This window comes from Dermacentor andersoni, chromosome 7 (genome assembly GCF_023375885.2).
Source record: "Dermacentor andersoni chromosome 7, qqDerAnde1_hic_scaffold, whole genome shotgun sequence".
Taxonomy (NCBI): domain Eukaryota; kingdom Metazoa; phylum Arthropoda; class Arachnida; order Ixodida; family Ixodidae; genus Dermacentor; species Dermacentor andersoni.
In genome coordinates this window covers 29,509,115-29,524,000 of record NC_092820.1, presented here as the reverse complement: position 1 = coordinate 29,524,000, position 14,886 = coordinate 29,509,115, and the positions used below count along the sequence as shown (strand labels likewise).

General features: G+C 44.4%; 1 protein-coding gene across 1 annotated transcript in view; it reads left to right on the top strand.

Annotated features, from left to right (window-relative positions):
• Nucleotides 1–14,522, top strand: part of LOC126535346 (epoxide hydrolase 4-like) — a 54,102-nt gene extending 39,580 nt beyond the window's left edge. The window contains exon 6 of the mRNA XM_050182236.3: nt 10,081–14,522. Coding sequence (XP_050038193.1) covers nt 10,081–10,358 — 278 coding nt within the window. The 3' untranslated portion in view covers nt 10,359–14,522. The remainder of the gene's footprint in view (nt 1–10,080) is intronic.
• Nucleotides 14,523–14,886: the final 364 nt, after the last annotated feature.

Here is a 14,886-nt window from a genome sequence, read left to right as displayed (position 1 = left end):
AGTTTCAACTCTCTAGAGTTAATAACAATAAAGCTCTGCTCGTGCACCAGGTCCCCCCTTAATTAAATTAATGGGCAAGGAGGGGATCAGAACGAACTTTCTTGTTTCTTGGCAAAAAGGGCTGACATTTGGCGCATATACACTGCACATTGCAATAAAGAGACATATCTAAAATTTCATTTAGATATCTTGATTTGTTTTTGTTTCATAATAATTTATAAAATATTCTAAGTTCCTTGCATGCGGAAAGCCTGGCACAGTACCAAACATAGTACGGAACCAGGAATACATTGTTTGATTGCCCAAATGCCTAATCTACTTCAAGACAGGGTTCGACTTTCTTTTTTTTAGTGCCCTAATAATTTTTTGCTCAAAATGAGGTGCATGTGACTATGCTTCACTGCATGGAGCCATGTAGTTACTGTGAAATAATAAAATAATGGAAAGATAAAGAATCATTTTCAGACTCTTGGTGTACAGCACAGTTTATGGATCACAGCAAAACAAACAGGATTAAAATAGGTCCAGCCATTGTTGTGCTATGCTTTCCCCGAGTGAGGTGAATGACAAAGAAGAAACAGATATGAGAAAACAGGCTGCAAAGTTTTGCAAGCATGCAGATTGATTAGAATTCACCAGGGCTGTAATATTTGGCATCATTGCTGTCAGGCATCTTCTTGCACCTTTGCCTCTTCGTTTGTTGGGCTTTGGAAATCTTTCTTGGCCTTGCTGGTTCATCAAATTGAACTTGCATTCAGTTTCGACAACCCACTAAGGGAGTCACAAACGCTGCATGCACGTGCTTCTGTCGTCACCGCTGACATCAAACATGGCTCAAGGTGCGTCTGAATCGTGCGACGTTCAGGCGACGATTCGTCCGGTGAATCTGATTATCACACTGTAACTCGTCAATGGTTGGGGCTTGCTCGCTGGCTGCATGCCTGTCACATGATAAATCGGAAATTGACTACGGCGATGGTGACCTGCAACCCGCATCACCTCCAACAATGCGATCTTGGCTACTGATTCATGCGGCCGTACGCCAAGATGCAGAAGCCTCCGTCAGCGCGTCTTCCGTCGACCGCGCTAGCGCTGTCGACGGCACAGGGTGATTGTTGGCTTCGCTGCTGGAGTCAAACGGTGCAAGGTAGCATGGCATGTTATCAACATGTTCACTCGGGTGCTGTGCTTCTCCTGCTAATCGCCACCTCTTTCTCACTGTAAGAGGCAAGCGCTTCTGTTTTTCGAAGGCTTGCGTCATCCAAAATTTATTCTCAAACAAATGACGATCAATCACTAACCTGAGTGCTCTTAGAAATCTGAATTCTGCGTGCCAAATAAAGACACCGACGTGCCCGGCATCGTTTGCTAAGAAGACAACTGCAGCTGCCTGCTGCCTCCACAGCAACCAATGGGAAACTCCTTTTAGCACGGCAGCCAATTGGAGACCTGCTTTTATTGGAGGGCCCGTGTGACCACATCCATTTGACCCGCACTTCTTTTGTGTGTGTTCGTTTGTTACAAGATGGCAACGACCGAAGAATTCAGAAGCGGAATGGCAAAACTTTTAGCTTTATAATGATACCAAGATGGCGACGCTCGGTGGTGGGAAAGACGAGATACGGCTTGGCAAACTGTAGTGATATTGCGTGATTTAAATGCAGGGGGTTGAACTGAACTCTAACCTAAAACCATGCCTGAACTAATATTTCTAGACGTGCCTGAACTCAAACCGAACCTGAGCTGAAAAAAAATAATAGTGGGTGCCGGTTCAGCATGAAACATTCAAGTATGCATGATGCAAACGGGTGCTATATGTCAGTGGTTCTTCGAAATAATTGCTAGAGCTGTGCGAATATTTGCAACTTTCGAATACCAAAGCGAATAATGTCATATTCGATTCAACCTTCGAATTGAATAAGGCTTTTCGAAGTCTTTGGAACTTTAAGAATATCGGTATGCGTAAGTTTTTTGCAAGTTTGTCTTTCTACATCTACCCTGGGTAGAGCATTTTCATGCCACTTTGCTGACGGAGCCATGACCACTCGAAGGAAACAAGGCCGTGACCATGGCTGGGACAGAGCATACAAATTCACGAACGTGAAGAATATTGATAACGATAACGACGGCTTTTCAGAAGTTTTAAAGAAAGCGTTTACTATTGCATTTTTAGGCACTAAATGTAACGTAACTGTAACATCATCATAATATCTGTAGGTATTTATCTACATAAAAGTAAATATTATACCTTGTAATTGTAAGATATAATATAAACCGCCTTAACATCAACCAATCCTAAAAAAAGTTCGTCTAAGCGGTAGTAGGTGTTCGGTGAAGCAACCGTGTGCTTTCTATAGCTTTTTTTTAGGCTTGCGCTTGCAAATGTGGTTGCCGGATGTGTATGTCGCTTCAAGTTATCAACTTCAGTCACGCTTTAGTTGTTCTCTTTGCTCGATTGCACGCACAGCCAAAGTAGCCAAACCATGGATGGAATCGGCGCAGCGGGTGTTCCGAAGTGCTATCCAGGAGTTCTTTGATCGCGGAGCCAGTGATGCGACATGCCACACGTGCAAGGTGCGCCTTAAGATGCCCACGGGCACTACAACCACCCTCGTCAATCACCTAAAGCATCACCCTGATCCATTCGAGCAGTTCGAGAAGCTCCATGCTGCCGAACGCTCAAAAAAGCCTGCAGGCCCGAAAAAGACGACGGGCACCAACAAGGCGGACGCAAGTGCTGCTAGCTGTAGCTACTTCAAGCCGACGTTGAAAGGTGACAGTCAGCGCGGAAAAATGTTAACCACGAAGGTTGCGCAGTTTCTGGCCACTGGCTTGCACTCTTATTCTATCGTTGAGGAGCCAAGCTTTTTGTCTTTGATGCACACCGCAGTGCCCGAGTACAAGGTCCCATCGAGGAGTAAGTTTTCTCGGAGTGTCATGGCAGAACTTTACGCCAAAGAAAAAGAATGGATCAAAAGCAAGCTGTGCAATCACTTCACCGACAGGACCCCATGCTACTCGGTGACGACCGACGGGTGGATGTCTAGGCCCGGGGATAGCTATGTCTCATTTACATGCCACCTCGTTGATAAAGAATTCCGGCTTCACAATTATCACCTTGCATGCCGGCACATGCCAGAAGGCCATACATCTAACAACTTGAAGTGCCTCCTCCTTGACTTGGCAAAGGAGTGGGGACTGCCTCAAGACCTTCAAGTTTTCATTGTCACTGACAATGCCAGAAACTTCCTGGGTGCCGCATCGCAAACTGGATGGACAAGTATACAATGCTTCGCGCATTACAATTGTGCATCCAGTGTGCGAAGAAGGACACTCAGAATTTTGAGCAGCTGTGTGTCAAGGCCCGAGCAATTGTAGGCACTACAAGGGGAGTTCCCAGGCCAGGAGTCACCTCAAAGAGATTCAAGTTAGCATGGGCTTAGAGCCCCTTGAAGTGATTCAGGATGTTGCGACAAGATGGAACAGTGAATATGAAATGATGTGTCGCCTTTTAAAGCTCCGTGCGCCAATTTCCTTGAACCTGTCAGAACAGGACACATTGGAAAACCTAACTTCAAGTGAATGGCATCTGATGGCATCCATCACATCAGTGCTAAAATGTGTTGACAATTCAATAAGAGAATCTTGCTCCGAAAAGCACCCAACTCTTTCGCAAGTGGTGCCACTGGTGCATTGCATGCAACTTCTGCTCACCCAGCGACAGCAGAGTTGTGGGGAGGTGTCTGCATTTGCAGGAAACCTCCTTCATAGCATGAAGTCCCGGTTTGTGAATACAAAATTGCAGGTGACATATGCCTTGAGCTTGGCATTGGAGCCCCGATTTAAAGCAGTCTGTTACGACACCACAAGTGAGAAACAGTGGCTGATAAATCTACTCTGCTCAGCTGCGGAGAAGAGCCTGCCTCAGGGGAGAGTCCAGTGCACCTGCACAAGCTGTCTCTAGTGATGAGTGGGATGTTTTTGGAGCTTTAGCCTTCACCACCACTTCAAGCACTGCTTCCCAGCGACTGATGGAGGAAGTGGAGGAGTACCTCCATGCACCTGTTCGGCCCCGCTTGGAGCATACTTTCCTGTGGTGGAAAAATTTCAGCGAAGTCAAGTACCCGTCACTGTCCAAGCCAGCTCGGCTATACCTGTCAGTGCCAGCAACCTAAGTGTCAAGTGAGAGGTTGTTCTCGTCAACAGGAGATGTTGTCACTACTAGAAGAGAACACCTTCTCCCCGAGTATGTTGAGCAGTTAGTGTTTATACACAGCAACATGCACTAGGATGAAAGGCTGGGTGAGCAGTGCACAGTGGTCTGAACAAATTGAAAAATAAAAAGGTCTCGTGCCTCATGTCTGTTTCTCATTGCCTCACATTTATAATGGTTCAGAAAATATACCTGATAAAACAGCCAGCAGAAATCATTGTAACAAGATTATATACTTCACTCCATCAATTTTTCTGTTGTGTACTAGGGGTCCCAAATATTCGCTTCGATTCGAAAATATTCGCTTCGCTTCGAAATTATTTGAATTCGATGACTATTCACACATGCCTAGTAATTGATTTTTAGTAGGCGCCCACCACGAGAACATGAATATGGCTCACGAGCTGCATTGTGAGCAAAGATGGGGAAGAACAATAAGGGTGCCCTGATGACTATGTGGCCACCTCAACAAGAGATGCTTGTATTTCTGAACTCGGCCATGCCAGTAGCGTTCTGGAGCCGAAACATTTTATCAAGGTCACTGCAGAGCCACTGTTTCTGTTGAAGCTCCCACTTTGGCCGTGAAACCAGTTTGCTACTATTACCAAATAAACAGCAGAATGTACACACTTGAACTTCATTATAACGAAGTTGAAGTTGAGCCGACATTAGTTTCTTATATACATTATTGTTGTTTACTGCAGTATGTGCCCAATGGTGTGCCGTGGAATTGTTACACGGCCATGCATACGATAAAATTTGTATAAAACAAGAAAAGAATAATGGCCATGTGAAACACGTGACTTAGCACCTAAGACACCTTTAGGTAGCTGCCTTTTGTTCCATTGTGATGATCTTTCGTTTCCTCTTTCCACTTGGCTTCTTTGCGCTTTAGCAGCAAGTGGCACACATCACGGCGCTCCGCTGTGTGATTAAGGAGGCAAGCGAACTTAATGCACCAGTTTGGCACGGCTAGCGTGTGGCCTCCGAGATTTCCCTGGTGCCACTGTGATATCGGAGGCCATGCCCAACTGCTAGCCCACACGGCATGCTATAGGGAGTGGGAGAAATTAATGCATGGCATGGGCGTGACTCTGAGATTGCACGATGGACACCTTTGAGGCAAATCTCAGCCGCGGCTGCCTGCATGGTGTGCCGTACAGAAAGGGAGAAGTGTTCTTTCACACCATCCTGTGTAGCTGCATGGCATGACGCAACTCGCGCATTACCCTTGAGTGAAATTGTGCCGGGGAGATCTCGGAGGCACCGCGTAGTAGAAGATAATACACTAATTTTTCTCACCATCGCGCACTGTTGCGTGACTCATGCAGCCAAGCACCGCGCAAGAGAGAGAGGTAAGTGGGGAGATGTGATAGTGAGCCACTGCTTGTGCGCAGCTATGCTTGGCGGTGAGAAAGACCAGTGTTGCTCGATGACATATTCGACACTGGGACGCGGAAGCTTTGAACTGCTGTGGTGAGCGAGTATGGAACCCTGCGGAAAGCAATGTACTTGGCGTGCAACGGTCAGGTATACTTTGGTTTCGAAGACAGATCTAGCTCGTTATATCTGTCCGCAGGGCAATTTCATTTCATTAAAATGAGCTTTTAAGTATTTAGATCTCTATGGGGATTTCAAGGAGAAATTAATTTACTTACTTCATCATATCTATTGTTTCCTTATAATGAGGTTCGAATGTAGTTCATCAGCTAAGCTTATTGTAACAATAACACTGCAGTCGCTAATGGACACGGTCATCTTAGTCTGTAGTAACGATGGCAGTAAATGGGACAGGAAATTTGCTTTTGTTACGTGTTCACTGTTTGTTCACTGTTCGTTTGGCATCTCCAAGCAGAATATAACATGCTTTTTGATTTCTAAATATCAGACCCGAGAGACAATACGCAATTTGGACAATTTTATCCGCATTTAGTCAGTCAGGCTCCACTCCGCCTGCAACTGTGCAAATAAGATTGCCCTAGCATTTAGCGCGAACTGTCCTTGTTCATCGTTCCGAAGCGCCAATGTCCTCACTTGTTTTTACTTAAAGAAGAGCTGTAAACTGAGGAAAACGTCACTTGCTGGCTTCTTTCCTTGCTACAGACCATAAGTTTAGAGTTGTAGCTCATGTAATACAATATGAATCTGCCCTGTGTCATGTGCCACAGTTTTCTCACCACCAGTCCAGTAATAATTACTTGATGCAAAAGAAAGATTAACTGGCCATACTGCTGTCAAGGCATGAAAGCTAAGCCCATTCTATGCAGACACAGTCATTCTCATAATGAAGTCTAACTCCGTGCACTGTATTCGTAAACGGCACATTGTGGAGAAAAACTTTGTTACTGGTTCTTACCAAGCTGCCCCGGCAGCGTTGCGATAGCTCATTTTTGAAAAAGCCATTAATAAAATGCGGTGACGGCAGTGGATATTCGGAAAGCTTATCCAAGCTGTGCGCATCATGCTTCAAATGAGTATGGAAGCGTGTGGCCACTGTTTGCATTGTCGGCATCTCAATGCCCAGATCTGCGCTACATCATTGTACTCAAATAGGAATGGGTTAGGGAGCCCATTTATTCCACCTCCTGACAAAGCCTGTGCATGCACCATGCATACAAGACAGTAACACTGTGCAACATGTCACCAACGGGCAGAATAAAGCTTACTCTGCCAAACCAGTTTGCCAACCGGTTTAGTCTTGTGAACCGATTCGCAAACCATAATAAATTTTAGAGTGCAGCTTTTAGGCGTCCATTCCTGCGGCGAGCGGCGGCGGCGGCCCTCGGCGTCCCTCATAACTCGGCGAACAAGCACAACGAAAGATGAAAGCAAATGCGGAGCGCAGTGGGTGATGAAAAACACCGACAGCGAAAAGCATGAGGAGGAAAGCGGAGCAGGAGGGTATGGCGAAAGTGTGAGAAGAACGGCGTAGTGCCGCACAAGACGGGCTTAATGGCAATGATGGCTGCAAGGTGGCACCATAATAGGGTGCATTGTCTGTATGGAAACAAAGTGCTGCTTAAGCAGAGGTCTGTCTGCACTGGCTGCTGCGAATTGCGCCCACGTGCTGCTCCGCATGGCAGCGAGGCAGTTGCTCCACACTTTGGTCCGTTTGCAATGTGCTACGCAAGACAGATGGTCCATACCAGCCAATATGCAGTAGAATCTCGATAAATAGAATTCGCTTAAACGAAACTGCTGCTTAAATGGAACACTATCCTCATGGTTGGTTGGTTTTGTATTCATGCAATGCTCTCTGCAATGTCTCTTAGTAAATGTAACTCCTGATAAACAGAAACAGAAGTTCCGTTTAAAAAGAGTCCACTGTATTGCAAAATGAAAACATGTATAGAGCTCCATTGAAATTTCCCATTAAGGAGTATCGTAATTGTCGGTGAATTTGTTAGTTCTCTGAACCGGAATGAAATTGGAGCGCACTGAACTCCATTCAAACTGGTATATTTTGCAATTCAACATGTGCACAGGGAAACGCAAACAGGTCTCGCTCGATGATTGCGAACACTCCCCGTCACAATGCCAGCGTGATGAAGAGTTCAGGCAAAGGGGAACAACTGCTTTGTTGATCTCTTGCTTGCAGGGGTCTCCAAACTCTAGATTACGTGACTTCCAGCACTAAATGTACAGGAAGACAACACATTACCTCTAATCAAGCCACCATCCTTCTCAGCTCACCCTTGCATGCTTTTATTCGCACCCACAGCACATATGGTGCATTATGATCTTATTGCCCTTGAACTTTATGTGCTTCATACATGGTTTGCATGTGACACTTAGCAAATATGAAGGTTGAGAAACATGAGGTGCTATATTAATTTGGTACTAAAGTTTGTCTCAAAATGCTGGACTACGCATTATCAAAATTATCATGATGTCTTGAAGTAGAGAAAAATTTGTTGACATTGTGTAGCAATAAGGCTATATATGATGATGTGGATCCTAAAGAAGTTCACAGGATGGTTATGAGTATGTAACATGAATGTTTAAGTGCTAGGCTGTAGTGCAGACTGGGCGATTTCTTTCCCAGTCTCAAGATCACTAAATTGCTTGAAGGGCTGGAGGTCCTGCTTCCTGCATGACATTTGGGTGTTAGGGATGTTTCTTACCATTCTCATTTCAACTGCTACACTTTTCTGTAATGCTTGAGTGCTTGCTGGCCTTCTAAGCATCACAAGGCGCAGTGGGCATGCAGCAGCACGCCGAGCAAAGCCCTGCTGCCAGCGCTCCCGATGCCGCGATCTTAAACGCCTTCTGGTTGACGCTATGCAGCCGCAAACTGTCGCCTATACGTGAAGGGAAAGGCAAGGAATGACCGCGATATGGCAAAACTTCCACAATAGTGCAGGCATAATCGGTGAGTTTTGTTGTTTGTTATGTGCGGAGGACACTACTGTGCAGTGGTGTTGAAGGGAACCGTGCCTTGCGTTACATAACTGAACGCTCCTCTATCTTTGGTGGAACCATGCGTGACGCCACTCACAGTTCTATCCCTAGAAGCACATTCTGGTGCCTCCCTCCTTTCTTTCACCTCTTCTGTGGCAGACGGCGCAGAACTGGGCAACAAGCTATGATAACATACTACTGTAAATATCAGTGTGCTGTGCTCCTTTCTTCTGGCCATGCTTACGAGTGGTAGCTGCAAGGATAGATCGCAGGAACAGAGCAAGCCAAGCTAGTGTAACATAATGTCACGATACATCTAGCTCCAGGATGCTGAAACCAAAATTGGTTCGTAGAAAGCAGTAGAATTATTCAGGACACTGACTTCGAATATTTTTTTTGGGGGGGGGGGGGAGGGGGCGAGATTGAGAAGGAACAGACCTTAGTACAAACCTTGTAAGGTCCGAACGTACAGTTCTGTATGATCGGACCTTCGTACAGAACTCTTCAAAAGGTTCATGAATTTAAGCTTATTCAGCGATTTCACAAGTTTTGCATCAAGTGTTAGGAAAAATAGGTTCTGTTCACTGAATTCTCGAGGTCTTGAAGGATTGGTTGGCGTAAGGTTGCAAAAGATGCATACATGGAAAAAATTGTGAAGCTACCTGTGGTTCTTTTTTGGGCCAGCACTGGACGCCATGTCTCAGAGGGGTGCTCGCTTTGAGCCAGTTTATTTGGAGAAGTTCCCGACGGAGGTGACATCGGTGACAGCAACGTTTCTAAATGAGTCACTGTGGCCTTAAAGTAATGTGTTGCTTGTCGGTCTTTGCTGATCCAAGTTAGCTGCTGCTTGTGTGCAGCATCTAAAGGTCAGTCATCTTTAATATGTATACTGTTACATCACCCCCTCCCCTTGCCATGCCTGTGGGATTTTTATCAGTTCCAAAGCGTGCCTAAAATGCCGTGTCCATATACTAGTTTAACAACACCACCATAGTTTTGAGAATTTCTCCCCTCCTTGCTTGGGTTTAGTGCTTGATCTGCTGCTTTCTGTGGTCTTAAACAGAGATTTGCAGGAATTGATTACAACTTAGCCACTTCTATGACTGTCACTAAAGCTAGGTTCGCAAGGCTCATGTCTCGGCATTCTGAGTGGTAACATCTCCTCTCTGTCCACAAATGGGTGAGTTGGTATTCTATACTGCTGTAAACATTTTATGTAGACGTTGACAGAGAAAGAAACACATGCAGCTGACTTCGCAAGCTCCTGTAGCACTACAGTGGTCACCTTGGTAAGGCTTCATAACAAAGTCATAACAAAGAAAATGTGATCAGAGTGGGGGCATGTTAGCCAGGAGTCAATATCACATCAGTACTAATTCAAAAACATCAATTCTTTATCGGGCAGGGCAACTGAAGTGGGCGTTTTCATGTACTGCCTCAAATCGCATACTCTTACTCTGGCCCAGGAGCTCTCACGACAGCGTTGAATCACTACCGCGCCCTGTGGCGGAGAGACGAGCGCCTCCGAGACCTGCGCTTCCGCTACCTCAACACGCCAACGCTCATCGTGTGGGGCCAGCGTGACCGCTACCTGACGCTCAAACTCGCCCAGCTCAGCATCCTGCAGGCCTTTGGTCGTGTGGAGTACCTGGCCGACGCGGGACATTGGGGGCACAGGGAGCGGGCCGACCGGGTGAATGACCTCATCCGGCAATTCTTCAAAAGCACCGAGGCCCTCTGCTAGCGCCTGGACAGTGCCCGTGAACGTTTACATGCGAGTGTGTGACTGGAAAAACAGCTGTGCTTTTCTAGTGAAGCAAGAGTTCCAGGACTCGTGAGACTCCCGAACGCTATTGTTGTGCGTGCATGAACGTGGAAATGCAAATGTCCAGCTCTGACTCAACTCAAGCCAAGCCACTCTGCCATTTGAAATGGTGTCTTTAAATAGAGGTGCAATTGTGAATAGTTTGGACCATATCAATGAAAATGGGCCGTACTTGTCGTGGTACTGCATGGGTTGTAGGCCATCATGCACAGCTGAGTTTGACGGTGTGGTGTTTGAGATGTGAGAAGGCTTTTGATGGCTCAGTTCGCCTTCTTCCGTAGGTCTCAGTGAAGCTTTTTCTTCTTGTTAAGCTTCACAGAGTGTAGTACTTTGCTGCGACAAACATGTGGGGAGGCATGTGAGAATGTAAACTAGTGCTGTAATTCTTGGCTGACTTCTGTCAAATTAGTTCTTAGAAGAATCACGAGAATTGTGCTCTGTGCACCATGCATGTGGTGGCATCATGTCACACTGGGGGCGCATTTTATTTATCACTCTTTGATTGTGCAAAGCTTTTGCTTTTCTATTTTTTTTTTTAAGTGCACCGATTCATCTGTATCAAGCAGATAGACACAGTAGCTCCTGTGGTGGTGGACAGCTTTTTAAATCAGTTGTCTTTAACTTTTATGCCATTGAGTCAATTAATTAATGTGTGGTCATGTCATTGTGTTGCAGACAATGATATCACTGATCTTGTTTCTTTTTTTCTTATCTGTTCCCTAACGCATGCAGTAAGGACTGATGGGCATCCACTAGGTGGTGCTTAGCCAGAATGTTTTGATAGAAGAAGAACTTCATTCCGAAGTGTTTTGAGATGAGTCGGCAGAGCGATGGAGGGGCTGAGAGAGCGGGGGCTTGTTAAGTATTGAAAGAAAACTCAAAATTCTCAGATCCTGGGAGGGGAGGCGCTTGCACAGGTGGGGGTGTTTGATTGGTGTTTTACGGTACTTGCAGACAGCTTTTCTTGTTTATGAAGCGAAGGCTGCAGAAACAAAGCGGGGCCTGTTTTACCACTGTTGGAAATAGTCATACAGTTTTGTTCACATTTTCTTAGTAGGAAATGAAAAATAATATATTTTTTATCTTTTAACCGCCGAATTTTAAATAATACATAACATTCACCAGTCAGCTACTGGTATTTTATTGTATTTTTAGTTTGCCCTTTCGAGCTTCCGTGCATCTGAGACCGTCGCATGTTTTACACATTCCTCAAAGGCAAAATGGTGCACACATCTTTTCGTGAGCGTTCGTCACTTGCTGTCCTGCCAATCAACTCTCCTGAGGGCTGTTGAAGAAGTTCAGCAACAAAAGACTGCTAAAGCACACAAAACAAATGCTCACAGCGTCTGCGCTGTTACTAAGCGAACCGCCTCTAGAAATTGCAACCATTGGCATGTACAAACGAGTGAGCAAGCTAGCTGACTGCAGCATTGGCACTTCCAACGCCAGCGTCGGTTGCGCGTTCCAAGTCCCAACCGACGCCGAGGTCAAACGGCCGCTTTGGGGTTCCGGTGCAGGCTGCGTTGCTCGCTGTTCTGAACTGTTCAGAACTGTTCAGAACTCAGTACATATCATATTATATAAACATTTATTGATTCACATCAGGTTGTCTCTTCCTTCATTAATGTAAAAAAACTTGTGCGAAGTTGAAGAAACCAAAACCAGTGCCGAGCTCGCCTGGACTATATACAGATGTACTCCTTTGCAGAAGCTCCGCCCCCGTACCTTTCTCTTCATAGGCAAGAAAAGTTGTCCACAAGTATAGAACGGTGGTCTTTAATGATGCCATTTTGAAACACGAAATGCCACTTTTTCAAGGTTTGAATGCTGCTGCATTGACGTGCAGGTGAGAACAACTTTCAACTATTGCAACTTTTTTTATGCTCCTCTGGAAGCATCGAGACAGCACTGCCTTTTTAACCTTATTTTCATTTAGGCCGTACTTTATAACTTAACTGATTGCATATCATATTGACCGCAAATAAAGACGGGGACAGCAGACGAGAACACATAAACAACACGGGCAGTATTTATTGCAATATTTATTTGCGGTCAATATAATACGCAGTAAACACCAACTAGGCCAAACTGAAGTTCCTCTTAACTGATGGGGTTAGTTGGTGTTGAAACATCTTGTGGGAAAGCACTTTCGCACGAGATATTTCTTTATAGTTGCACAGCATGGCATTGTGGTGGGGGCTTTTGGAGTAGATGAAAAAACAGCGCAGTATAGAAAAAGAGAAAGTTGTGGCTAAAGAATCCATACAACCAGCCTTTTGAGACAGAGTTTAGGGATGGTGCAGCTTTAAACTAGGGCATTAAGAGTTTGGAATCAAATGTTACTGATTTTGCATGCCTGTCATGTGCTCTTCTGAATGTATCTGTCGTAGAGTTGCACAAATTTTGGCAACTGCATCAACAACGATTCCTTCGTTGCATAAAAACGATCAAACTCAATATTTATGCATTTGCAGTAGGGCCCCATTTTTGCTCCCTGCAGGTTTACTCGGGGGGGGGGGGGGGGGGGTTGAGGGTCTGTGTATTCATACTGACTGCATTCCAATATACCTCAATGTAACGAATCATCAGATATAACAAACCTGGCACAAAATTTTGTTGGCAATTACTTATTTCAATTAGTGTTTTACTGCTATAACAAAGCAAAATTTGGTATACACTTCGGCATAGAATATAGCGAAGCAAATTTAGTTCGCACATGTCTCCAAGTACTAGGCACACCAGCAGCTAAAAGCTGCAACCCTCGCAGCTTCGCATGCTCTCCTTTGTGCAGCTAAACCATTATACTGAAAAGATATGTGCTTTGGTTCTTGGTGCTATTAACGAAAAGCAGAGTCCATCTCAGACGAAAGCTTTGGCTTGGCCTGGTTTGGTTTGCATAGTTCTGCAGCTCCAACCATGGATTTGTTAGCAGCAATTTTTGTTTGTTCTTTTACAACGAACTTGTGATACAACGAACAAAATTTTGCTGTGAATGCAAATAATTAAATTGTGGGGTCAACTGCATATACTCTCTGTTGCAGCTGCTGTGAGCCACCTTTAGCCTCCTTTTTTCTTTAGAAGATATTTATCTAGCGCAATGTTTTTATCCTAGAGAGAAACAATATTTAATAGAAGTATGTTCACCTATGTCTATGGTAGACAGAAATGACAAAATTTTAATACTCAACGAGTATACCTTTTCCTTTACAACCATATTTCAAAGTGTACAGGTAACAGAGACATGGTGGTTACAAAAATGCCTTTTTGGCAGCAATAGTGGTAGTTGCGGTCCTTTATTCTTGCTGTAAATTTTCTATGATAGTGCTAGTGCTGCATGGCAAAGCCATCAAAAAGTTGCGCTATGGCAGCTATCCCGTAGTTGTTGATTACACCACTACGACTTACTTTAGCTACACCTAAAACAACTGTACTATAATTGGTAGATGCAGTTTCACAAAGGTTGAAGAAATTAACTAAATGTTACGAAGGTTACAAGTGTGGCTCTTGTGTGTGTTAAAACAATCAAACTTGCAATATGCACGGTTTTGTACAAAAGCGACAAATCCAATTCTCTGCGGGGGGTAGTGACAGTGGTTTTTGTATTGTGGTAATGAGCAGTGTACATGACAATGCAGTGGTCTCGTGACTTTGCTGTGGCTTTGTTTTTTTAACTTTATGGTGTCACGGTACTCATTTTGGGGCATTTTATGATTCCCGCATATGTGAATATGCAAGGAAGTAGTATAATAGTACAGCTCATGCTGAGGCAGTAATGCCATGACAGTGTGGCAGTTGTGATTTAAAACCACTTTTTTCACTGCTTGTTTTATGAGCCAGATCTCTGCTGACACTGTTACAAACACATGTAGCTGTTTGTGCCAAATTGTAGACATGATTCTGTCTGGGCATGGGCACAGTTTGGTATGTTTCCAATCTTGCGGTGTTCACTTTCATTACTATCAGGTGTCAGTAGATGTTTGTAATGTTTGACACTCCTCAGAAATGGGTGTATTTTGATCTGTCAAGAAGGCACATGAAAAGCAGTGATTATCATCGACAATAAATGAATGAAGAGCAAAACAACTGTCTTAGAAGCGAATTTCTTCCTATGCTACATAGCTGAAGCTTAGTAAGCATGCTTTGAAGTAATTTGAATATTATACCGGGTTTTTTTTTTTTTTTGCCATACAGAAATATTAAGAATCGACTTTGGCATGTAGCATAATTTGTCCTTGAGCTGGATTACTCAGACAGATACTACTTGCACATGAAATGCATAATCAACATATGAACAAAAATTGACTAAATAACTTTTCAGTTATTATGTCACAGCACATATTGTAACCTACTAATTGTAGCCGGTGAGTTTCCAAGTGTATCTACTTGAAACAAATTTTCATGACAACGCCAGTTTTTAGGATAGGATAGGATAGGGATAACTTTAATA